This window comes from Salmo trutta, chromosome 14 (genome assembly GCF_901001165.1).
Source record: "Salmo trutta chromosome 14, fSalTru1.1, whole genome shotgun sequence".
NCBI classification, from domain to species: Eukaryota; Metazoa; Chordata; class Actinopteri; order Salmoniformes; family Salmonidae; genus Salmo; species Salmo trutta.
Genome location: NC_042970.1, coordinates 12,646,368 through 12,673,624, shown reverse-complemented (window position 1 = coordinate 12,673,624; position 27,257 = coordinate 12,646,368). Strand labels below are relative to the sequence as shown.

Here is a 27,257-nt window from a genome sequence, read left to right as displayed (position 1 = left end):
TAACACTGTCTTAATAACGTTAACACTGTCTAATAATTTCACTGTCTAATAATGTTAACTCTGTCAAATAACATTAACACTGTCTAATACCGTTAACACTGTCTAATAATGTTAACACTGTCTAATAACTTAATTAACACTGTCTAATAACGTTAACACTGTCTAATAATGTTAACACTGTCTAATAACTTAATTAACACTGTCTAATAATGTTAACACTGTCTAATAATGTTAACACTGTCTAATAACGTTAACACTGTCTAATAATGTTAACACTGTCTAATAACATTAAGTTTTTAGGGTATGGGGGCAGTAATTTCGATTTCGGATGAAAAGCATGCCCAGAGTAAACTGCCTAATACTCGGGCCCAGAGTAAAATATTTGCATATTATTAGTAGATTTGGATAGAAAACATTCTGAAGTTTCTAAAACTGTTTGAATGATGTCTGTGAGTATAACAGAACTCATATGGCAGGCAAAAACCTGAGAAAAATCCAACCAGGAAGTGTGGAAATCTGAGAATTGTATTTCTTCTTTTGAATCCCTATCGAAACTACAGTGTCTGTGGGGTCACGTTGCACTTCCTAAGGCTTTCATTGGCTGTCAACAGCCTTCAGAAAGTTTTTCCATCTTTCTCCTGTTACTGGGCAGAGAATAGTAGCTCAGTCAATGAGTGGACTGCCTATGGACAAAGGACTTGGTGATGCGCGATCCCGCGGGTGCGCCCCTCCTTCTTTTTCTTCTGTAATGAATACACTATTGTCCGGTTGGAATATTATCGACGTTTTATGTTAAACATACCCTAAGGATTGATTGTAAACAACGTTTGACATGTTTCTACGACCGGTAATGGAACATTTTGACTTTTCGTCTCTGGTACTGCGCCCATGCGTTATGCCTTTGGATAGTGATCTGAATGCATGAATAAAACGGAGGTATTTGGACATAAATATGGAGTATTACGAACAAAACTAACATTTGTTGTGGAAGTAGGAGTCCTCGGAGTGCATTCTGACAAAGATCAGCAAAGGTAAGAGAATATTTATAATACTAATTCAGAGTTTTGTTGATGCCAGAACTTGGCGGGTAGCTGTATAGCTTGCTTCGATGGCTGAGCTATGTACTCTATGTGCTTTCTCCGTAAAGTTATTTTGAAATCTGACAAAGCGGTTGCGTCAAGGAGTAGTGTATCTATAATTCTTTCAATAACTGTTGTAAATTTTATCAATGTTTATGATGAGTATTTTTGTAAATTGATGTGCACATTCACCGGTAGTTTTGGTGGGAATACATTTTCTGAACATCACGCGCCAATGTAAAATGCTGTTTTTGGATATAAATATGAACTTTATCGAGCAAAACATACATGTATTGTATAACATGAAGTCCTATGAGTGCCATCTGATGAAGATCATCAAAGGTTAGTGAATATTTTAGCTGTACTTTTGGTTTTTATGATGCATGTCCTTGCTTGGAAAATGGCTGTGTGGATTTTCTTGTGAAGTTTATGTCCTAACATAATCTAATTTTATGCTTTCGCCGTAAAGCCTTTTTGAAATCGGACAATGTGGTTAGATTAACGAGAGTCTTATCTTTAAAATGGTGTAAAATAGTTGATTGTTTGAGAAAATGAAATTATGAGATTTTTGCTGTTTTGTATTTCGCGCCATGCTATTTCACTGGCTGTTGAATAGTGTGGGACGGTCACGTCCCACCTAGCCCAGAGAAGTTAATACTGTCTAATAACGTTAACACTGTCCAATAACGTTAACACCTAATAATGTCACTGTCTAATAATGTTAACACTGTCAAATAACATTAACACTGTCTAATAACGTTAACACTGTCAAATAACATTAACACTGTCTAATAACGTTAACACTGTCTAATAATGTTAACACTGTCTAATAATGTTAACACTGTCAAATAACATTAACACTGTCTAATAACGTTAACACTGTCTAATAATGTTAACACTGTCTAATAATGTTAACACTGTCTAAGTTAACACTGTCTAATAATGTTAACACTGTTTAATAATGTTAACACTGTCTAATAATGTTAACACTGTCTAGTAATGTTAACACTGTCTAATAATGTTAACACTGTCTAATAATGTCACTGTCTACTAATGTTAAACCTGTCTAGTAATGTTAACACTGTCTAATAATGTTAACACTGTCTAATAATGTTAACACTGTCTAATACTGTTAACACTGTCTAATAACCTTAACACTGTCTAATAATGTTAACACTGTCTAATAACGTTAACACTGTCTAATAATGTCACAGTCTAATAACATGAACTGTCTAATACAGTTAACACTGTCTAATAACGTTAACACTGTCTAATAACGTTAACACTGTCTAATAACGTTAACACTGTCTAATAACGTTAACACTGTCTAATAATATTAACACTGTCTAAGTTAACACTGTCTAATAATGTTAACACTGTTTAATAATGTTAAACCTGTCTAGTAATGTTAACACTGTCTAATAACGTTAACACTGTCTAATAATGTTAACACTGTCTAATAACGTTAACACTGTCTAATAATGTTAACACTGTCTAATAATGTTAACACTGTCTAATAACGTTAACACTGTCTAATAATGTCACAGTCTAATAACATTAACTGTCTAATAATGTCACTGTCAAATAATGTTAACACTGTCTAATAACTTTAATACTGTCTAATAACGTTAACACTGTCTAATAACTTTAATACTGTCTTATAGTGGTAATACTGTCTAATAACGTTAACACTGTCTAATAACGTTAACTCTGAAATTGTTGATTGCCTTGGTCCCAGGAGTTCCCAATTTCCGTAGTAGGCTAATTGAAATAGGTATATTGTAGCATTTGATCTGATTTGTAAAACCTTTGTTGATAGTTAAATACACAATCACACAGTTAAATGCAGCTCTCTCAGTTTCCTTTGTTGTGTCTATTCTTCACTGTTCTACTGCATCAAATTGAATTACCCAGTAATATAGTGAAACATTCTATATGGGCATAGCGTTGACAATGCCTTCTCTCTCTCTCTCTCTCTCTGCTAGTTAACGTCAGGCAGCGTCATGGAGAGGCTGTGAGTGTGGTTGTGTCTCTCTCTCTCTCTCTGCTAGTTAACGTCAGGCAGCGTCATGGAGAGGCTGTGAGTGTGGTTGTGTCTCTCTCTGTCTCTCTCTGCTGATGTTGCATTCCAGCAGAAACAATCCTACTGTTTTCCAGACCCTGAAGTGGACGCCTAAATTGGACAATCCCCCCCCCCCCCTCTTTCCCCTCCTCTCCCTCCCCCTTACATGTATCCCCTGGTCTCCCGTCCTTATTTGGGCAGAGACGTTCTGAGCGCTGGGCGGAGGGGTGGAGTGGGGGAGGGGATGGAGGGCGTCGGGTTGACACAAGGGAGGCAGAAGGAGAAACAGTGAACGCTCACAGCCCTTTCTTAATAAGGACATGTCTGGAATTTAAGCCTCGCTCTCCATGATAGCTCTTTCACACACAGCACAGCAGCACCCCACTAAACTCATGTACTACTATAGCCCACTACCCAGGGATTCTGATCAGTATTGTCAAATCCCCATAACAAATCCCTCTCACTATTCCACAAGTTAGTCCCTGTTAGCTAGGAGACTCTTACTCAATACCTATACGTCTATGATCCTACACCTCGTGTGTGTCGGAGAGAAACAGCTTAGTTAATATCTTAATATCTAATATCTTTACACATTCTAAATGTGTCTTAACACATAGTGAGTGGTCTTGCTGACCACCCGGACAGTGTTAAAGAAGGGTGGGTTTGTGTGTCTTCACTACCAGGATAAACACTGGGACTGCCTCCAAAAAAGAACACACAATTGGACACATTTGACACAACATTTCTGGTCTTAATAGACCTGACATGCAATGGATCCTTCTAGACCAGTGCATGTGCATTATTCTATATGCACCCACACTTTTCTTCCACAGTGGATGTTTACTGTAGTGATTGTGGATGTTTCTGGTAATTGGATCTGCTCATCTTGAGTTTTGTTGGGGTAGATGTATAGCTGCAGCCTGATCTCTGTGGACTTTTAGCTTTGAATACTTGAGCTGCTGACCTACCTGCTGACTGCTGGGCGAGAGATTCTCGAATTTTGCTGTGATCTCCACATTCAGTCATTGGGTTTAAGACCAACCTGGTCCTGAGGGGCCCAAAGCTCTCAGCTTTACCTCAAAATCTCATACTGTCCCTCAACCAGACTTTCCCTCAACCAGACTTAGGCACTAGACTTAGTGGTGGTGCTAGGTTTGTGTCTAGCCTAGAACTGGTTTTCCTGCCTTTGATCTGATGTAATTTGAAGTGCTAGACTGTCATATACACTGAGTGTACCAAACATTAGCAACGTTCCATGACATAGAAGACCAGGTGAATCCAGGTGAAAGCTAGGATCCCTTATTGATGTCACTTGTTAAATCCACTTCACTCAGTGTAGATGAAGTGGAGGAGACGGGTTAAAAAAATATTTTCACGCCTTGAGATAATTGAGACGTAGATTGTGTGTGCCATTCAGAGGATGAATGGGCGAAACAAAATATTTAAGTGCCTTTGAACGAGGTATGGTAGTAGGTGCCAGGCGTACCGGTTTGTGTCAAGAACTGCAATGCTCCTGGATTTTTCACGCCAACAGTTTCCCGTGTATATCAAGAATGGTCCACCACCCAAATGGTCCACCACCCAAAGGACATCCAGCCAACTTGACACAGCTGAAGCATTAGAGTCAACATTGGCCAGAATCCCTGTGGAACGCTTTCGACACCTTGTAGTGTCCATGCCCAGATGAAAAAGCATATAAATATGTCTGGATTGGATTAGAGCTTTGATTGGCATGGATATTCAAGCCTGATGAGCCATAAATTAAAGACATTTAATGAGCCAAGCCCAAAAAAGCCCAAATGATTGTACCGTTATCCAATACATAGCCTATGGTATATAGACTACCGCACAATACGCAAGACAGAAAAACACAAAAGCCCATAAATGTAGCTATCTATTCTTGGGTAAATAACTGAAACAAGCTCCAGTAGGCTAATCTTTTTGAGTGTAGACTGTATTACTGTACTGTATTGTATGGACTGAATTACACACCACGTTCAAACCATGAAGCTGGGAGACAACATACAATGCAGGACATGCAGCCTAGAACGTTACAATTATAGGCTAGTGAATTTGATTTTAATTTTCAAATGTAATAGTGCCTATTTAAAATGTTCATAATTAGTAGACTGACACATTAATACCTTTCATAATATTTCCCCTAATGTTGTGTGACGGATGTATTAGCCTACCTCCTCTTTCTCTCTCAATTGTTGCTTCATTCCTTCCTCACTTTCAACAACATTGTAATGACATGCCTGAATAATAGAAGAATAAGATGCAGCAGGCTTTCACTTCTCTTCAGTAGACTGAATGGTGATGGGTCTGAATAAATAACCTCTATTGCCTAATACCCATCTAAATGGTGATGGGTCTGAATAAATAACTGCTATTGCCTAATGCCATCTGAATGGTTATGGGTCTGAATAAATAACCTCTATTGCCTAATGCCATCTAAATGGTTATGGTCTGAATAAATAACCTCTATTGCCTAATGCCATCTGAATAGTGATGGGTCTGAATAAATAACTGCTATTGCCTAATGCCATCTGAATGGTTATGGGTCTGAATAAATAACCTCTATTGCCTAATGCCATCTAAATGGTTATGGTCTGAATAAATAACCTCTATTGCCTAATGCCATCTGAATGGTGATGGGTCTGAATAAATAACTGCTATAGCCTAATGCCATCTGAAAGGTTATGGGTCTGAATAAATAACCTCTATTGCCTAATGCCATCTGAAAGGTTATGGGTCTGAATAAATAACCTCTATAGCCTAATGCCATCTGAAAGGTTATGGGTCTGAATAAATAACTGCTATTGCCTACCGACATCCCGCCTACCGACATCCTGCCTTCTATTGACTGCTGTATTTAACATTCAGCAAACAAGAGCTTGCGTCCCTCTTCCAATAATAAGTATACGAAATGCATTTAGTCTAGCTTTTCCTGGGACTCCAACTCCAAGAGCTAAGGAGTGTTTTTTAAGGAGACAGGCCAGTTGAGCGCCGGTGCGTAATGCGCAAGCAACAGAGGCTATAAATTATAAGCTTATGAGTAACCCATCATTCATTAGCTAAATATAAGGCTAATACTGCATTGAATTTATTACCTGAAAGAGGTATGCTAGGACATCTGTCTATATACACTGAACAAAAATATAAACTCAACTTGTAAAATGTTGGCCCCATGTTTCATGAGCTGAAATAAAAGATCCCAGAAATGTTCCATATACACAAAAATGTATTTACATCCCTGTTAGTGAGCATTTATCCTCTGCCAAGATAATCCATCCACCTGACAGATGTGGTATATCAAGATGCTGATTAAACAGCATGATCATTACACAGGTGCACCTCGTGCTGGGGGCAATAAAAGCCACTGTAAAATGTGCAGTTTTGTCAAACAACACAATGGCACAGAAATCTCAAGTTTTGAGGAGTGTGCAATAGGCATGCTGGCTCATGGAATGTTCACCAGAGCTGTTGCCAGAGAATTCTATCTTAATTTCTCTACCATAAGCCGCCTCCAACGTCATTTTAGAGAATTTGGTAGTACGTCCAACCTGCCTCACAACCGCCGACCACGTGTAACCACACCAGCCCAGGACCTCCACATCCGGCATCTTCACCTGCGGGATCATCTGAGACCAGCCACCCAGAAATCTGATGAAACTGAGGAGTATTTCTGTCTGTAATAAAGCCCTTTTGTGGGGAAAAACTAATTCCCAGGCCCACCCATGGCTGAGCCCCTGCCCAGTCATGTGAAATCCATAGATTAGGGCGTAATTCATTTCCTTATATGAACTGTAACTCAGTAAAATTATTCAAATTGTTTCATGTTGCATTTATATTTTTGTTCATTAATATATACTGCATATTAATCTTGAACAGGATAAGGCCTATCTATTTTGGATGCAATTTTAATGGAATTGATGGAGAGAGAGAAATATTGTGAGAGAGTGCTTGAGTGCACACTGATTCAAAGCAACGATATCCGAGTGATAGGGTGTTTTAAAACTCTGCAGATTCAAAAAAATCTTTACAATAAAATAAAAAAACAGATGGCGATGTGTTAATTAGACGCACATTAAGTCCCTTTATTACTGTAGCATAGCCTAGGATAGGCTATAGTCTTAACTTTCACAAGAAAAAAAGTTACCATAATGAGGTGATACATGCATTGAGAACTGTGCTCAATACTGAGATGCGCTGTCTGTCCCCACCCTGGGCGTTGATGATTGATTCTGCAGATTAAAAAAAATCTAAATCAAACTTTATTTGCAACATGCGCCGAATACAACAAGTGTAGACTTTACCGCGAAATGCTTACTTACAAGCCCTTAACCAACAGTGCAGTTCAAGAAGAAGAAAATATTTACCAAGTACGCTAAAATAAAAAGTAACACAATAAGAATAACAATAACGAGGCTATATACAGGGGCACCGGTACTGAGTCAGTGTGCAGGGGTACAGGCTAGTTGAGGTAATCTGTACATGTAGGTGGGGATGAAGTGACTATGCATAGGTAACAAACAAACAGCGATTAGCAGCAGTGTACAAAAGGAGATTTTGATGTATTGTTCAGCGGTCTAATGGCTTGGGTGTACAAGCTGTTAACCTCTCAGGGCTTTTGATGTATTGTTCAGCGGTCTAATGGCTTGGGTGTAGAAGCTGTTAACTTCTCAGAAGCTGTTAACCCACTCAACAGCCAGTTGAATCCTGTGGCGCGATTTTCAAATCCCTTAGAAATGCTATTACTTCAATTTCTCAAACATATGACTATTTTACAGCTATTTAAAGACAAGACTCTCGTTAATCTAACCACACTGTCCGATTTCAAAAAGGCTTTACAACGAAAGCAAAACATTAGATTATGTCAGCAGAGTACCCAGCCAGAAATAATCAGACACCCATTTTTCAAGCTAGCATATAATGTCACAAAAACCCAGAAGACAGCTAAATGCAGCACTAACCTTTGATGATCTTCATCAGATGACACACCTAGGACATTATGTTATACAATACATGCATGTTTTGTTCAATCAAGTTCATATTTATATCAAAAAACAGCTTTTTACATTAGCATGTGACGTTCAGAACTAGCATACCCCCCGCAAACTTCCGGGGAATTTACTAACAATTTACTAAATTACTCACGATAAACGTTCACAAAAAGCATAACAATTATTTTAAGAATTATAGATACAGAACTCCTCTATGCACTCGATATGTCCGATTTTAAAATAGCTTTTTGGTGAAAGCACATTTTGCAATATTCTAAGTACATAGCCCAGCCATCACGGGCTAGCTATTTAGACACCCGGCAAGTTTAGCCTTCACCAAAATCAGATTTACTATAAGAAAAATGTTATTACCTTTCCTGTTCTTCATCAGAATGCACTCCCAGGACTTCTACTTCAATAACAAATGTTGGTTTGGTCCCAAATAATCCATCGTTATATCCAAACAGCGGCGTTTTGTTCGTGCGTTCTAGACACTATCCGAAATGGTAAATCAGGGTCGCGCGCATGGCGCATTTCGTGACAAAAAATGTCTAAATATTCCATTACCGTACTTCGAAGCATGTCAACCGCTGTTTAAAATCAATTTTTATGCAATTTATCTCGTAACAAAGCGATAATATTCCGACCGGGAATCTGCGTTTCGGTAAATAGAGGGAAAAACAGAAAGGCGGGGGCGGCCAGTGCACGAGCCTAAGCCCTTTGTCCTCTGATAGACCACTTAGCAAAAGCGCTCGTGTGTTTCAGCCAGGGCTTTGAATTACGTCATTCAGGTTTTTCCCGGGCTCTGAGAGCCCATTGGAGCCGTAGGAAGTGTCATGTAACAGCAGAGATCCTTTGTAATGAATAGAGATGACAAAGAAAGCCAATAAATGGTCAGACAGGCCACTTCCTGTAAAGGAATCTCTCAGGTTTTTGCCTGCCATATGAGTTCTGTTATACTCACAGACACCATTCAAACAGTTTTAGAAACTTTAGGGTGTTTTCTATCCATATCTAATAAGTATATGCATATTCTAGTTACTGGGTAGGAGTGGTAACCAGATTGAATCGGGTACGTTTTTTATCCGGCGGTGTAAATACTGCCCCTAGCCCTAACAGGTTAAGGAGCCTTTTGGTCCTAGACTTGGCGCTCCGGTCCCGCTTGCCGTGCGGTAGCAGAGAAAACAGTCTATAACTTGGGTGCCTGGAGTCTCTGACAATTTTTGGGCTTTCCTCTGACACCGCCTATTATATACGTACGTTCTGGATGGCAAGAAGCTTGGCCCCAGTGATGTACTGGGCCGTTCGCACTATCTTCTGTATCGCCTTACGGTCAGATGCCCAAGCAGTTGCCATACTAGGCGGTGATGCAACCGGTCAGGATGCTCTTGATGGTGCAGCTGTAATAACTTTTGAGGATCTGGGGACCTATGCCAAATCTTTTCAGTCTCCTGAGGGGGAAAAGGTTTCATTGTGTCCGGGAAAAGGTTTCATAACTGTCTTGGTATGTTTGGACCATGATAGTTCGTTGGTGATGTGGACACCAAGGAACTTGAAACTCTCGACCCGCTCCACTATAGCCCCGTCGATGTTAATGGGGGCCTGTTCGGCCCTCCTTTTCCTATAGTCCACGATCAGCTCCTTTGGCTTACTCACATTGAGGGAGAGGTTGTTGTCCTGACACCACACTGCCAGTTCTCTGACCTCCTCCCTATAGGTCGTCTCATCATTGTTGGTGATCAGGCCTACCACTGTTGTGTTGTCAGCAAACGTAATGATGGTGTTGGAGTTGTGTTTGACCATGGAGTCGTGAGTGAACAGGGAATACAGGAGGGGACTAAGTACACACCCCTGAGGGGCCCCAGTGTTGGCCCATCAGGAAGTCCAGGATCCAGTTGCAGAGGGAGGTGTTTAGTCCCAGAGTCCTTAGCTTAGTGATGAGCTTCGTGGGCACTATGGTGTTGAATGCTGAGCTGTAGTCAATGAACAGCATTCTCACATAGGTGTTCCTTTTGTCCAGGTGAGAAAGGGAAGTGTGGAGTGCGATTGAGATTGCGTCATCTGTGGATCTGTTGGGGGGTTATGCGAATTGGAGTGGGTCTAGGGTGTCCGGGAGGATGCAGTTGATGTGAGCCATGACCAGCCTTTCAAAGCACTTCATGACTACCGACTTGAGTGCCACAGGGTGGTAATCATTTAGGCAGGTTACCTTCGCATCCTTGGGCACAGGGACTATGGTGGTCTGCTTGAAGCATGTAGGTATTACAGACTCGGTCAGGGAGAGGTTGAAAATGGCATTGAAGACACTTGACAGTTGGTCCGCGCATGCTTTGAGTACACGTCCTGGTAATCCGTCTGGCCCAGCAGCTTTGTGAATGTTGACCTGCTTGAAGGTTTTGTTCACATCGGCTACTGAGAGCGTTATCACACAGTCATCCAGAACAGCTGGTGCTCTCATGCATGCTTCAGTGTTGCTTGCCTCGAAGCGAGCGTAAAAGGCATTTAGCTCGTCTGGTAGGCTCGCGTCACTGGGCAGCTCGCATCTGGGTTTCCATTGGATGAATCCCGGAACATATTCCAGTCTGTGCTAGCAAAACAGTCCTGTAGTGTAGCATCCGCGTCATCTGACCACTTCCGTATTGAGCGAGTCACTGGTACTTCCTGCTTTAGTTTTTGATTGTAAGCAGGAATCAGGAGGATAGAATTATGGTCAGATTTGCCAAATGGCGGGTGGGGGGAGCTTTGTACGCATCTCTGTGTGTGGATTAAAGGTGGTCTAGGATTTTTTTCCTTTCTTTCACATGTGACATGCTGGTAAAAATTTGGTAAAGCTGATTTAAGTTTGCCTGCATTACAGTCCCTGGCCACTAGGAGCGCCGCTTCTGGGTGAGCATTTTCTTCTTTGCTTATGGCCTTATAGAGTTGGTTGAGAGCAGTCTTAGTGCCAGCCTTGTTTTGTGGTGGTAAATAGACGGCTACGAATAATACAGATGAGAACTCTCTTGGTAGATCATGTGGTCTGCAGCTTATCATAAGGTACTCTACATCAGGCGAGCAATACCTCAAGACTTCTTTAATATTAGACATCGTGCACCAGCTTTTATTGACAAAAAGACACACACATCCCGCTAGCTCTATATTATCCGTATCTTCGTTCACCCACGTCTCGGTGGAACATAAGATGTTACAGTTTTTAATGTCCTCTTGGTAGGATAATCTTAATAGTAGGTCATCAATTACATTTTTTAACGATTGCACCTTAGCAAGAAGAATGAAAGGCATTGGGAGTTTACTCGCTCGCCTCTGGATTCTCAGAAGGATCCCCGATCTGCGTCACCTTTTCCAGTGTCTTTTCTTCATGCAAAAGGCGTGGATCTGGGCCTGTTCCAGTGAAAGGATATCCTTCTCGTTGGACTCATTAAAGGAAAAAGCTTCTTCCTGTCCGCGGTGAGTAATTGCTTTCACTGGTAGCAGCAACATTATGTACACAATAAGTAAAAAAATAAGTTACATAAAACGCTTTTTTTTTTACAAAATAGCACAATTGGTTGGGAGAATGTAAAACGTCAGCCATGTTCTTCAGCCATCTTCAAACAGAGATAGCAGAATCGCCTTAGAGATTTAGACATTGCATATCATTTACCAGTTACATTTCATGTCATGCTGTTCATATAAATAATTTATTTCTCGCAGTTATTTATCCCGGGAAAAGGGAGAGATTTTGGGAAGGAAATCTTGCTAAATCTCGGTAACCCGGTTCCCGCTATTCAACACTTATGTACATCTTTTGTCTTTTAGTGAAGAGACATGTTCATGTGGTAGTTGTGATTTTTAGTAAACAATTCAATAGCTTTACTTTTCACATCTCTTTTAATCCTCCACTTCATATTTTTTAAGTTGCATTATGGAAGTTTTCAACACCGCAACTTTAAAATGTTCCATTGATGTCCTCATGAATTTGTTTTTCAGCGGAACCTCAAAATGTTCTTGTAACGTGAGGAGTTGAGTTAACCCATAGAACCATCCCAAATGGCCTTCCCCATATTTGTCCAATATGTGTATTTTTTTCAACATCGGCCATATTTCAAATATAAAAACACACGCATCATGGAATGATGGATACTTAGGGGACACTGCAATACAATGAAGAAGAGGCAGCTTGAAAAATACTTATGATCTCGGGCCTGCTCTCAGCCATAAAGCGACCACACTGGGAAGCATTCCCCTAACCACAATAATTCTTTGAGGTCACTGCTGATTAGTTTGCTATTAAAACAAGGTTTTATAGAATAGCTTGAATTCATTTGGCAGTTTTAGACACATAAAACTGTGTCAATGATAACAATAATCAAGTGCTGTATTGTTTGTTCATACACATTTAAAGATTTCAAAACGGACAACCAAAGGAGCCTTCTTTATACGGCTGAATTTGAAATGTACTCGCCTGCTAATGGTGACAATGATGATGAAGTTGTTGACAGCAGTTACAACGATGATGATGATGATGATGATGATGATAATGACTGTGTATTCTTCTCTCTCTCTTTCTCTCTCTCCCCCAGATCCTCTGACTGTGGGGCTCGTCGTCGGGCCCAGGGGGAGCCGCCACCATTGCTTCCAACGAGTGGAGTGCCAACGGTAGCCCGGAGGATGGGCTGGAAGAGGGGAACGATGAGCTGGACAAGGCCATGGACGGGGACGCCGAGGGGGTGTGGAGCCCAGACATAGAGCAGAGCTTCCAGGAGGCCCTGGCCATCTACCCTCCCTGTGGACGGAGGAAGATCATCCTCTCAGACGAAGGCAAGATGTATGGTGAGTAAGACACAAGCAAGCAATCCCACACTCACACACAATACATTTTTTATGTTACTGTTTTTCATCATTGGCCATTTATGGTCTTAAAAACATCAAGTATAATTTTTGAAATGACTTGATGTGTCAGGCAGTCAATGTACTGATGCCAAAACAGGGTGCTATGGTTTGATTGCCACATCATTGATGTTTGACCTTGAAAGACACGTTCTTTGTCATCAACCAATACAGTCTAGACAGTAGTTTATTTGTGTAGTTATACCTAACAAACTTTTTCTAATTCTTATGTAACTAGATATAGAACTGGTACGTACACACACACACACACACACACACACACACACACACACACACACACACACACACACACACACACACACACACACACACACACACACACACACACACACACACACAAACAAAAATCCAACTCATTCCATGTGTTAATCTGCCCTGCATCACTTTCTGGCTCATGTATGGAAACACCTGTGGCTTAATGTGTTTGGATCCCATTCCCTTCTGTAGTCAGGAAGGAAAATTAAATCTCAGCAGTTTGTAGTCTATTGGTTATTATCAATAAATGTCACAATAAGGTGCATCTCCAGCTCTGCTAAAACCTGAACTGTGTGTGATTTTCAAATAAATGTTACAATTGTTTTGTTGTAATATGATCACCTCTTGGAGAGCATATCAGAACTACTAATTTCCAATTATTCCATGCAAAACAAGTGTGCACATTAAGCTCTAGGTCAGGGGTAGGCAACACCCTGGTCCTATGTTTTTGATTTAACCGACCTGGAAGACCAGGTGTGTTCAATTGAACTGATCAGTTGGTCAGGTGTGGTGTTGAGTTGAAACTAAATCGTTTAGTACCTGTGGCACTCCAGGGACAGGGTTGCTTAGCCCCTGCTAGGGTCTATATCAAAGTTATAAAGCAAGTAACTGCATGCTTTTTATGATCAGTAAACATTCGGGGTGTAACGGTACACATATTCGTACCGAACCGTTCGGTATGGGGACCTCGGTTCAGTATGAGGACCTCGGTTCGGTCCACACTGAATGAATACATAAGAAAATGATAAAATAAAAACACTAGGCCTATAGCAGTGGGGTCCTGGGGACCCCAAGGGCTGCACATTTAGTTTTTTGCCTTAGCACTATACAACTGATTCAAATGATAAAATCTTGATAATGAGTTCATCATTTGAATAAGCTGTGTAGTGCTAGGGCAAAAACCAAAACGTTCACCCCTTGGGATCCCCAGGACCGTTGTAGGCCTATGCCTCTTGAGTAAATCTGAGCTGAAAAAAACATTTCAGGCTATTCTGTTAAAACAACTAGAGCCTATGCATACGTTGTAATCAAAATTCAAATGTTAATTGCCGCATTTCAAGCAGTCCTTGTGTGAGGCGCAACTAGGAACTTGTTCTGTACGATTGTGGTGAGTGGTGGGGTCGATAAACCAGAATTGGAGGATCCTCCAGTTTGGAAACATTTTGGCTTCCCCGTAGATTAAAATGGCGATGGACAGAGAGTTGTGGATAAAACGATAACAGTATGTCGCCACACTCAATGAGAATAGTCTATGCAGCTGCCAACACCTCAAATATGTTGACACATTTACACCGACATCACCCCAGTAGCCTATACCGGAGCAAGATGGAAACACAAAGAGACAACAACACAACATCTTCTCCCCCCTGCATTCAAGCAGCCCTTGGCAGCTGATTCTGATCGGGCCAAAGAAATTACAAGAACGATAGATTGACTATGTTTAGATTTTTTACAGTCTGGTTTATAGCTGCGGATATACAGTATGCCTATTCTCGGTTGTTGAGAATAGGATGTTTCAGGCAGCACCTCGTGAAAATGCTAAGTTACGAACTTCCCTCTTGTACCCATTTCAGAAAACAGGTATTACCCTTTCTTGCAAACTGATAGAGCTTGCAAGAAAGGCAGTCAGAGCTTGCAAGAAAGGCATTTCACTGTACTTGTGCACGTGCCATTAAAACTTGAAGCTTGAAACTATTTAAGCAAGCCAAAGCCGAAGTTTTCAATGAATTGTCCAATGCACCCTGTGTTGTGCTTACTTAACAGTGACAGCCCATCACATTACCCCGGAGTGGGAGATGTACCGTACTACAGACACGCCCCTTGTATGAGTCACACGTGTGAATCTGGCCATGAAGGAGGCAGTGTCATGGTGTGTTCGTAACCAAGATGGAAGTGGGAATTTACCCATAGAGATAGATAAAGGACTTATCTTTGTATCTGTGCCATTGTGGCGCCCGTGACAGCAGTGGCAGCGCCATTCAGGCAATCTTCATTTTGAAGTAGTGAGTTTTCTTCTTCACGATTGGCTGATCCCTCCTGATGTCCCGGTTGGACATGACTCCAACAGCGTCACCAGGAGGGACCAGCCAATGAAGTTGTAAGTCCCACCCCACCGGACACACACTGGTTGATTCAATGTTGTTTCCAAATAATTTCAATGAAATTACTTTGAACCAACGTTGAATAGACGTTGAATTGACGTCTGTGCCTAGTGGGACCCAGTTTCCCATTTTAATACGGCATTTTGCCCACTAGAGGCCTCTATCATTCTCTATGGAGTTTACCACATATGACTGGGAAAACTCCAGTTGAACATCCCTGCAACTGGTATTTACTTGTGCAAATCTCGTTTATCATCTTGAGCACCCACTTCTCCCACATGGTGACCTCTGACGTTACCTACTAAGGAAATGGTCTCTATAACACTATTTCCGGCAGTTAAATGCAACAACAAAACCTTATTTATAAAAAGCAACGTATTAATGTGTTTTTTTTAACTCTATCATTTGTTTATAAGCATGATAGCTGTACTTTTAGTTTATGGTTGATGCAGCTTGTTGGCCATTAGCCAATGCCATTAGCCAATCTGCATCTCTCAACTAGTTCAAATCAGATGAATGCATCCAACTGTTATTTAGGACTTCACAACTGGTAAATTCCCACCTCCCACACGGAGAGGAAACTCGAGAGGCCTAACATCACAACAGACTATGCCAGGAACATTGTTAATGCTCAACATTGTGGATAGCATGTAGTACTTTCCTGCAATCAAATGAATATTTTTCATAATTTCATAATTAATAAACATGATAAAATAATATAAAACACTGAAAATCTGGTGTTACTAAGTCAAAGTTTTTGTTATATTTCAGTCTTGTGATAATATTGGGATGCGAACTCAAAATGTAATACATTCCAACTCTATATCTGACATGCTACAGGTGTCTTCCTTTTTTAAAGCCCATAACCATGTGTGTGAGGTGTATGCTTTTGTTTCAGAGTAGATTTGTTTAAGACTACCGATTGTTTAAGACTACCGATTGTTTAAGACTACCAATTGTTTAAGAGAGGCTACGTGAGGGTAGCATATCCATTCGGCATATAGCTAAGCTCGTGTCATTTAGCTTGCTTCATCAGAGAAGGCTTTTGTAAAGAGCTTGACATCTGCAAGTAGCCTATATTTTGAGTCTAAACTTGTCCTGGTAAAGTTGTCTGTCTTGACTACTGTCATTACTACTATAGGCAATAGGTATAGCTGGTCCATTATTCAATATCTTTATAAGTTGGTTTCCAGCAGCAATCGTGGTTAAACAGCCTTAAAATCAATGCTGAAAGAGGTATAATATTAGCTAGCTAAGGTACGTTGGTTGGAGATAAAAAGTATAGGGCTTAACATAATGTTGAGGCGACTTTACAAAGTTGCTAGCTGGCAAACATTATTTCTAGCTAGCGTTACATGGGCATTTGCGCCCTTCTGCTGCTTTACAGGCAGAGGCCACTATGGACGGAAAATGTACCTAAACCACACATAATTGTCAGGTAAAGTACAGTTTAATATTATGTCACTCAAATTTCCAATTAAATGGGGGCCAATATATTGAGAGCTGTAGGGTCTATTCCAGCTGTGTTCTGCTGTAATGCATTGGAGCGTGCTGCGGCTTGCCCCCAGCTGGGAATGGAATGTTTCAATATGACGTTATTGATAACAACCTATAGAAAGAAACATCCTGTTTTTTTTATGTTTAATATTACTTGATATTTTTTCATCATTCTTATCACAACATCATGGTGAGGCTCTAGCTGTCCTTGCTCAATGCATATATACTCTCCCATACGATGTGTCACAGCAATTGTTTCTGATAGTGCTCAGAAACCGAACAGGTCTGGGCCTGTCGTCCCCTGACCCAGGGGCTGGTTGTTCCAGTCTCACTAGAAACATAGCATCAGAGCTGGAGCTGAGTTACCCAGAAGACACCACAGGCAGCGCCCCTTAGCTTGGTTTTCACCTGGCTTTCCTTAGCGCTTCAAACCGGTTCTGTCAGTGTCATCACCTGTCAGTGCTGTCTCCAGCTATTTGCCACCTGCCATTTATTGCTCTTCTCTTCCTCATCTGCAGTCCTTAGACCTACTGTGAATTAGGAAAGTGGCAAAACCAAGTGTCCTTTATAACTTCATGTCAGTCTAACACACTAAGGTGCTTCTTACAATAACCAGTTATGCACTGTCTCTCACCTGGTCTCCAGAATAGCTTTTGCTGCTTCTTGAACCAGTTGGACCGACTTTGCAATTGAAATCTCAACGCCATAAATCAAACCATGGAAACAAAAACATTGCAAAGAGTGCTATAAAACCTTCACAAGGTCCTATAGGGATCTAAGCTATTTCCTCCACCAGCATGTTTATTAAATCGCAGGTGGAGTGAGCATGTTCCTTGCTGAAATCCACTGCAACCAGATGGAGAAATTCGCAAGTTGCTGATTAGAATCATAAAACATTCAGGTGTTAGACAAATGCAACCAGTTTCTAAAGTTACTCTTTCTCCCTATGATGGGTGAGAAAACAGGGGATTGGCTGGCTGGGCTGCTGATGGGTGAGAAAACAGGGGATTGGCTGGCTGGGCTGCTGATGGGTGAGAACTCAAGGGAATGGCTGGCTGGGCTGCTGGTTTTGAATAAGACAGCCAAGTTGGAGAACATAAAACAGATTGAAATGCGAATAGTCAGGAAATGCATGGAGCATGGGTTGAGATGTGGGCTTATTCAGGGGGTTTGACTTCACAATGTCCTCACAAAACCTCTTGGTTTTGGGGAACAATGTTATGTTAACCAGCATGATATAGGCTGAGGATATGATATAGGCTGAGTCTCCTCAAGTCCTGTTGTGTAACCATCCTTTAATTATTGTTCATGTCTCATAAACTTAAATTCAATCCTGCACTGTTGAAACCATTTTAAATCCAACATCCGCTTCTATCAGAACGTTTTTCAAGACTATATATATTTAAGGGATTTTTTTTTGTTTTATTTTCATGGCTGTCTGCATTGTTGTTCTGTCCTTGCTGCTGTTAAATGGAATGTTTAGCATGCGTCTATCAGGAATGTCATTCTTTGTGTTCTGAGACAGATTTGATTGTTAGTGGACAGACAGATGACTAAGCTGCTAGCTGCCGTGGGCTAGCTTCTGTTGTGTTAACTGCCGCTGTGCTAGCTGTCGTTGTGCTAACTGCCGCTGTGCTAGCTGCCATTGTGTTAACTGCTGCTGTGTTAGCTACCGCTGTGCTAGCTGCCGCTGTGTTAGTTGCCGCTGTGCTAGCTGCGTTTCTGGCTAGGCTGGCTGCGGTCTAAACAAGGCCGGAACTCTGACTAGCTCTCCTCTCCTGGGGGATGTGGTGTTGAGTCTGCCTCCGGTTACAGTTACGTCATTTTAACTGTATCTGATCTGACTGGATGGCTAGCTAGCTAGCTAGAGCGTATTCATTGACCTGGCTATATATCAGAGGGACCTGTTGCTAAATGCTATTTCATAGTTGGTTTGCTGGGTGTTACAGGTAACCTACTATGAATGCGAATGGACCAGAATAGCACCTCTTTCATTTGTCTGTGAATTTATTCATGTATTGCCAATTACGCGATAATGCATTAATAGCACTGCAGAAGTGCACAGTTTCCTCTGACAACATTGCCATGGTTTAACCTCTGTCTGTCTATTGACCTTCCCTCGAGTCTATTGAAGAAGAGACTTTAATGGAAAAGCAAGATGGTGGCTCCTCTCCTGGTTTAGCAGGACAGTGAAGTGTTCAGAACCTATATCTCAGTGTTGTTTCTCAGAAAAGGAGCACAACAGAAGTGGCAGGTCGCACCGTAGCGTGTTCCGTCTGTCAGGACCCCCAGTAGAGGTCAAGAAGAGCGGCTGCTTTCTTTTTTCCAAACCAGTAAACACCCTATCCATTTACGTCATCTGAGGCCCTCCTGGCAGCGAGGCATGCCCCCAACCCAGAAGAAGCATTCTCACAAGGCGATGACCTCAGACATCTAAATTCTGCCCTGACGTGAGGCCGGGGGAATTTTAACGATTGCACTGTGTGTAATACTGTCTACTCCACAGTCTCTGACTGGGGAAGCGCTGCAAGTCCAATGCCGTGGCCTCCAAAACCAGGCAAGTCATCATCATCCCTCCTGTTGGGAATTCCATCTAGATCTTTCCACAAGGAATGTTCTTGTGGGAAATCGGTAGTGTTCCCTGATGACTACTGACCACAGATATCATGTGGCACTCAGAATTGCCCAGTTTTCCCCCTATGGTCAGAATGTCAGATGACCTTAAGATGAAAAATATAATTTGGAATGAAAAATCAATAAGTAGAACACCCCCAAAATGGTTGGAACATGGAGGCCATGGCTCGTCTGTGTGTATTGGGCCACCACCCAGCAGAGTTCAGGGGTCAGGAGGAAGAGGATGAAGGGAGGAGGGTGTGTCTTGTTTTGTGGTGGAGCACGGCTAAAACATTGTTCACCTGTGTTATCTTGCTGGAGAAAGGCATGCTGCCAAGCCCTGAGCACACCTCCTCCTCCTGCAATGCACTCTGGGTAAGAAGGAAAAAACAGCAAAATAGGGCACTGGAGGGAAACACATGTCTCCTAGTGACCTTTGCACACTGCTCTAGGAATGAGCGATGGGTTCATTGCATGCAGTAGAAGTCAGTAGAAGGACAGAGTTATATATGCAGCAGTTGGTAGATGAGTATGCTAGTATGGCTGAACTTGAGTTTCATAGACAAGAGAGGAGTGGAAAAGAAAGCAGCGTGTGATGACTAAGAGGGCCTGGTGTTTCCCTGTCATTCTCTAGCTGAGATGTCAGGAATGTTGTCTGTCATGGCCAAACAGTATGTTAGCAATTTTAGGATTACCTCAATGTGAAAGGTGGGAGAGAGCGAGAGAGGGAGGGAGATAGACAGGGAGCGAGATAGAGATGGAGGGAGAGGGGGAGACAGAGGGAGAGAGAGAGGGAGGGAGATAGAAAGACACAAGGGAGAGAGGGAGGGAGAGAAAGAGGGTGGGAGATAGATAGATAGATAGATAGATAGATAGATAGATAGATAGATAGATAGACAGAGGGAGAAAGGGAGGGAGGGAGAGAGGGAGGGAGGGAGGGAGGGAGGAGATAGATAGACAGAGGGAGGGAGGGAGGGAGAGAGAGAGAGAGGGAGGGAGGGAGGAGATAGATAGACAGAGGGAGAGAGGGAGGGAGAGAGGGAGGGAGGAAGGGAGGGAGGGAGGGAGAGAGAGAGAGAGAGAGAGAGAGAGAGAGAGATGGAAACAGGGTGAAGTAGAGTGGTTGCCGATTGATTGAGATAGAGGTAAGATGGTAAGCGAGGGAGATGTACAGAAAGTTATTGTGTGAGCATACACTTGTGCATGTGTGTGTGTATGTGTTAGCTGTCCTTGTTCGTAACTTGGACTGTGAGTGTGTGTGTGTGCACTCGTGTGTGTGCACTCGTGTGTGTGCACTCGTGTGTGTGTGTGTGTGTGTGTGTGTGTGTGTGCCAACCTGTCCACCACCTGACTTGAGGCCTTGAAGGGAGACCCCGTCTCTTCCGCCTAGCTGAACCTGCTGTCTAGTCTGAACAGGCCTAGCCAGTCTGCCTCTCTAAATCAATCTTCTACTTTGCAAAAGTCTTGTCTAAAAGACTTGGTAATTCCATGGCTCACAACCCTAGTCAGTTACTTACAACCTTTAATGAAGAAACACAGAACAGATTTCTTAAAACTGCCTTTGTAAATTAAGCTCATTTCCAGTTATTTTTATGTTGAAAATATGTATTCGGTTCAGTTGGAACAGATTCTAGAAGCCAGTTGTTTGATAGTTAGTTCCACAGCTCCTCAATCTAGAAGATTGATAGTAGCAGTTGGGCTGAAGAGGGTCGGGGGTGTAGGGGGGTTGTAATTGTTCTCTCCCACCTCCTGACTGCGACAGTCAGTGGCAGGTGTTACTGTCCGTTGGGTAAGGGGTCACACACAGGGGTTATTTTGGGAAGGGAGGGGTGTGTGTGTGTGTGGGGGGGGGGGGGGGGCAGCCCTGATGCCAGGTGGCAGTTGTTGGTAAAGACAGTTATGGCTTTGTGTCTCCTCCAAGAGTTACAGCCTCAGCTGCCCACCTACCCCCCACCACCAACTCCTCACCCTCCACCCCTACCCCTCCACCCCAGCTACCCACCTACCCCCCCACCCCAACTCCTCACCCTCCACCCCAACTCCTCACCCTCCACCCCTACCCCTCCCACCCCAGCTACCCACCTACCCCCCACCCCCAACTCCTCACCCTCCACCCCAACCCTCCCCCCAGCTGCCCACCTACCCCCCACCACCAACTCCTCACCCTCCACCCCTACCCCTCCACCCCAACCCCCCCCCAGCTACCCACCTACCCCCCACCCCCAACTCCTCACCCTCCACCCCCAACCCCCCCCAGCTGCCAACCTACCCCTCACCCCCCCTCCTCAACCCCGCACCCTCCACCCCAACCCCTCACCCTCCACCCCAAACACTCACCCTCCACCCCCAACCCCTCACCACCCAACCCCTCACCCCCCACCCCAACAACTCACCCTCACCACCCAAACCCTCCACCCCAACCCCTCACCCTTCCGCCCAACCTACCCCTCACCCCCCCTCCTCAACCCCGCACCATCCACCCCTCACCCTCCACCCCTACCCCTCATTCCCTATCCTCCCTCCTCAACCCGTGACCCCGTACCTCTCACCCCCAACCCCTCACCCCACCCTCAACCCCCAACCCCTCACCCCACCCTCAACCCCCAACCCCTCACCCCACCCTCAACCTCCACCCCAGCCGCTAACCCTTGCTTAGCGCTGTGTGCATGTGTGTGTCCGCAGTCCGCACCGACTGCGCTTGTAGGGACCTGGCCAATCAGACTGGCTAGCACAGATGTGACAGGCTGGGAGGAATGCTAGGAATGTGGAGGCGCTGGGGCGGGCGTGTCCCTCCTAATCCAGGGGGAGGGGCCGGCCGGCTGGCTGACTGACTGGCTGCTTCAGTTCAGTATCGGCTGGCCAGGCAGCTCATCTCAGTAGAGAGAGAAAGAGACAGAGAGATAGGGGGGAGAGAGAGAGAGGGAGACCGAGAGATAGGGGAGAGAGAGAGAGATAGATGGGGGGAGCGAGAGATAGACAGAGAGAGAGGGGAGAGAGACAGAGAGAGATAGACGGGGGAAGAGAGAGAACAAAAAGAGAGAGAGAGAGGGCACAGAGGGCTCAAGTCCTGCCAGCACTCCTCTCCTAACATGTAGTACTTTTATGTTAATTACACCAAGCAGAGCAGAGCCTAAAGAAGGCCAAGGACCAAGGAAAAAGGCATATTGTCAGCTTTTCTCCTGTCATTGTGTCTGAGGTGCTGTCTGAAGTCAGTTGGCTTGGCCTGTCACAGGGTTTTTTTCAACATGGGTTTGCAATAATGTAAAGCGTTGGCTAGGTTTAGGGTTAGGGTTACAATTAGGATTAGGGGTTTAGGTTAGGGGTTAGGGATAAAATGACTTTGAATGGGAATAAACGTGACCTGTTTCATCAAACTAGGCGTATGTCGCGGGTCACTACTTCACACGAGAACAGTTTGAATGTAATATTTTTTTATTTTGATAAAAATGTGTTTTTTGGCAGAACATGCGAACTTTCATGTGCCTTTCAGGCTCCCGAGTGGCACAGCGGTCAAGGCACTGCATCTCAGTGCGGGAGGTGTCACTACTGACCCTGGTTTGATCCTGGGCTGTATCACATCTGGCTGTGATCAGGAGTCTCATAGTGTGGTGCACAATTGGCCCAGTGTTGTTCGGGTTAGGGGAGGGTTTGGCTGGGGTTGGCCGTCATTGTGAATAACAAACTTGTATGCCATCTGTAAATACGAATATACTTCTGTCTATTTGAGCTGGTTAGTATGTGTAGGTAATCCTGTCTAACGCTGCTTTTTAAAAATATATATTGCTTTGTAGAACTGCATAAGTGTTGCTCTCCACTTTCTGGAGGACCAAGTTTTGAAATCAGTGGAATTAGAGTATGATAGCTAAGGAGATGGAGAAAACACCTGTCTCTGGATTACATCTTCAAACTAAGGGAAACCATAGCATCCGTGACAGGGAGAAGCATCCAACCATGAATACGACGAGTAAGATAGTCTAGCTTGCTACATTTTTTAGGTATTACACATTTCTAATTTTGACAAAGTGGTTTTCATTTCAAGTTAAAGTGTACTGTTAGCTAGCTAGCTAATGTTAGCTGGCTGGCTCGCTAGATAACGTTACGTGTATGATCTTATTATTCGTATCTCAGAGCCATTTGCTTGTTATAGCCTATTGTTAGCTTGCTAACATTGAAACTGGTTGGTTAGCTACCTGCAGATTCATGCAGGGTAGTAACGTCATGAGTTGTGATTATGGTTAACCTTTCTGGCGCAGGCGTTCCGCTAGCGACCCACCTCGACAACATCTGGTGTAATTGCAGCACGCCAAATTCAAAATACAGAAATAGTCATAATAAACATTCATAAAAATACAAGTGTTAAACATCGGCTTAAAGATTAACTTCTTGTTAATCCAGCCGCTTTGTCAGATTTCAAAAAGGCTTTACAGCGAAAGCATATCATGCGATTATCTGAGCACAGCGCCCCGCTTACAAAAGCATACAAACATTTTCCAACCAAGTAGAGGAGTCACGAAAGTCAGAAATAGCGATAAAATTAATCACTTACCTCTGAAGATCTTCATCTGGTTGCAGTCACAAGAGTCCCAGCTACACAATAAATGTTTGTTTTATTCCATAATGTCCCTCTTTATATCCCAAAAACTTTTGTTGGCGCGTTTTGTTCAGTAATCCACTGGCTCAAAGGCGGTCAAAACATGCAGACGAATACATCCTAATAGTACTGGTAAAGTTCGTCGAAACATGTAAAACGAGGTTTATAATTAATCCTCAGGTTGTCAATTGTCTAAATAATCAATAATATTTCAACCGGATAATAGCGTATTCAATAGAAAGGAAAAACAACGAAGGGCATGCACTCAGACACACGCGCAAACCATTCTTCTTTATTTTTCAGAAAACAAGCCTGAAACAATGTCTAAAGACTGTTGACATCTAGTGGAAGCCATAGAAACTGCAATCTGGGTCCTAACCCATTAGATACTGAAATTTTTCAATTAAAAATACCCACATCAATAAAATCCCACTTCCTGGATGGATTTTCCTTAGGTTTTCGCCTGCCATATCAGTTATGTTATACTCACAGACATTATTTTAACAGTTTTGGAAACTTTAGAGTGTTTTCTATCCAAATCTACCAATTATATGCATATCCTAGCTTCTGGGCCTGAGTAACAGGCAGTTTACTTTGGGCATGCTTCTCATCCAGACCTCAAAATACTGCCCCCAAGCCATAAGAAGTTAATTGCTTAGCTAGCTAGCTACATGTCTTAACAAAAGACTCCACTAGGCAAGTGTCCATTTTAATAGAATGTCACTGCGACAACTGTTAGCCAGATAGCTTGGGTGCTTGACTGCTGTTGTTAGGACAGAACGCTTGGATCAACCCTTAAAGAGATTGGTGGAGCTAAAGCTTAAGAAGGTGTGAACTATGCTGAATGGGTGTTGACAAAGAAAAGCTCTCCAGTAGGTCTACCAAACATTCAAAGGCCATTTTCTCAAAAGTGAGGTTACAAGTTCATCAAATTTCAAAACAGAATTACTTTCCCATTGTTCCTCAAATGCAGTGTATGATATACAATTTTGTATCTCGGTTTCTCAGCTTTTATCGAAAGTAAAAAACTATTTCAAATGTTGCTACATGAGACCGAATCAAGGCGGTCAGTCACAAATTGTTTGGTCTTCACAAGGATAGTAAAACAAACGAGTGTGTGTGTGTTTTAGAGAGAGTGCCATGAGCGGATGGCTGGTTTGTGGGGGAGTTTAGGTCATTATTCATGATACTGTTGTCTCTCTTTTTCCCTTTCTTTCGCTCTCTTTTTCTCCCTCTATTTATATGTCTCCTTTTTCACATAAACACAGATATATACTGATGCACATTCACACCGATCCTCTTGGGGGAACTTCCTATCATTTCTCTTACTAGTCAGCAAATATTAAAATTAGATGTTTAGAAATGCAGACCTCCCTACCTAGTACAAAGAAACACAAACTGTACCTGGAAAATCCAACAAACTTGACCTGACAACCCTGGAAAATACTAATCACTTTGAGCATTGATAGATTCCACTGTTCGGTTGCTCTCTCATTTGAAAAACGTTCAGATAAGTTGCATTCAGAGAAAAGTAACCCCTTTAAAGCCCCTGTCTTCTGTCTGAGATAAAGCCATTAATGCCAAGGATAGAAGGCCCTTCTCTGCCTGACCTGTTTGTGCAGAATGTCAAGTGTAGATGTTACATAATGAACAACATGTTCCTTCTATTTTTTTAAAATTACTGTGTCTGTAATTATGTGACGCATGAGCTAAAAGTCAGGAGGTGTCAGACGAGCTAATGAAATCAAAGCTCCTGAACTAGCCAGTTGTCGTTCCTTTATACGCCTGTTGAAAACATTTTGGAAGTGGTGTCCCAGGGTCAGTGATATAAAGAAATGTTCACCTACTGACTGAGAGGTTGAGTAATGTGTGAGTTCCTAAGAAGAACCTTTTGGGAGGTCGACGTGTGCAGCACCTAGCATTCTGTTGAGATCCTGTAGATATTTAGCAGCAGACCTTTAGCTCCACCTTGTGTTTGTTGTGAATAATCATATTAACGTAGAAGTAGCCCACAGAAACAGATCTAGGATCAGCCTTTTCTTTCCAAATATGAACAACCTTTTGGGTGAAAAATGCTTAACTGACCATAGTTCAGAGCATACTCCTTTATCATCTGTGTACCAGCTATAGAAAAGCTGTATGGTTGTTAAATGTGTCAATGAGATGTGTCTTTGTTTCCAGGTTGTATTCTTCATAGTGTTGTTCACCTCTCTGTTCCAGGTCGTAATGAGTTGATAGCTAGGTACATCAAGCTGAGGACAGGCAAAACCCGGACCAGAAAACAGGTAACAATACTTTTTTATTTTACAGCAATGGGCTGATAAAATATTTTTACCACTCAGACTTTATAATGACTTGATTTTACATTACATTTACATTGAAGTCAAGTTAAATCAAATGTTTTTTGAAACATACACATGTTTAGCAGATATTATTATTGTGGGTGTAGCGAAATGCTTGTTTTTCTAGCTCTGACAGTGCAGTAATATCTAACAAGTAATATCTAACAATTTCACAGCAAATACCTAATACACACAAATCTAAGTAAAGGAATGGAATTAAGAATATATTAATATATGGACGGGCAATGTCAGAGCGGCATAGACTGAGATACAGTAGATAGTATAGAATACAGTACCGTAATTTCCGGACTATTAAGCGCACCTGAATATAAGCTGCACCCACTGAATTTATTATTAATATTTTTTTTGAACATAAATAAGCCGCACATGTCTATAAGCCGCAGGTGCCTACCGGTACATTGAAACAAATGAACTTTACACAGGCTTTAACGAAACACGGCTTGTAACAAAAATAAATAGGCTTTAACGAAACACGGCTTGTAACAAAAATAAATAGGCTTTAACGAAACACGGCTTGTAACAAAAAATCAAAAAAATAGCAGTAAGCTTTAGTTGTCTTTTTGCACTGAGTCAATTCCTCACGCTGCTGTTTCCAACGTCTTATCATCAACTCATTAAGACCAAGCGCCCGTGCAGCAGCTCTATTTCCTTTTCCAACAGCCAGATCAATCGCCTTCAACTTGAAAGCTGCATCATATGCATTTCTCTGTGTCTTTGCCATGATGAGGGTGACAAAATGACTACCGTAATCAGAATGATGGGAAGTTTGAGAGCGCTCGATTTAATCTAAACGGTAAAC

General features: G+C 42.4%; 1 protein-coding gene across 5 annotated transcripts in view; it reads left to right on the top strand.

The window, feature by feature from the left end:
* Positions 1-27,257, top strand: part of LOC115207412 (transcriptional enhancer factor TEF-5) — a 74,493-nt gene that overhangs the window by 30,123 nt on the left and 17,113 nt on the right. For 4 of the 5 annotated variants that reach the window (XM_029774478.1, XM_029774479.1, XM_029774477.1 and 1 more), the window contains exons 3-4: positions 12,710-12,959; positions 26,316-26,380. In XM_029774478.1, the coding sequence (XP_029630338.1) occupies positions 12,836-12,959; positions 26,316-26,380 (189 nt within the window). In that variant the 5' untranslated portion in view covers positions 12,710-12,835. Of the gene's footprint in view, positions 1-12,709; positions 12,960-26,315; positions 26,381-27,257 lie in introns of those variants that run through there. The other variant, XM_029774481.1, reaches the window with a different exon arrangement.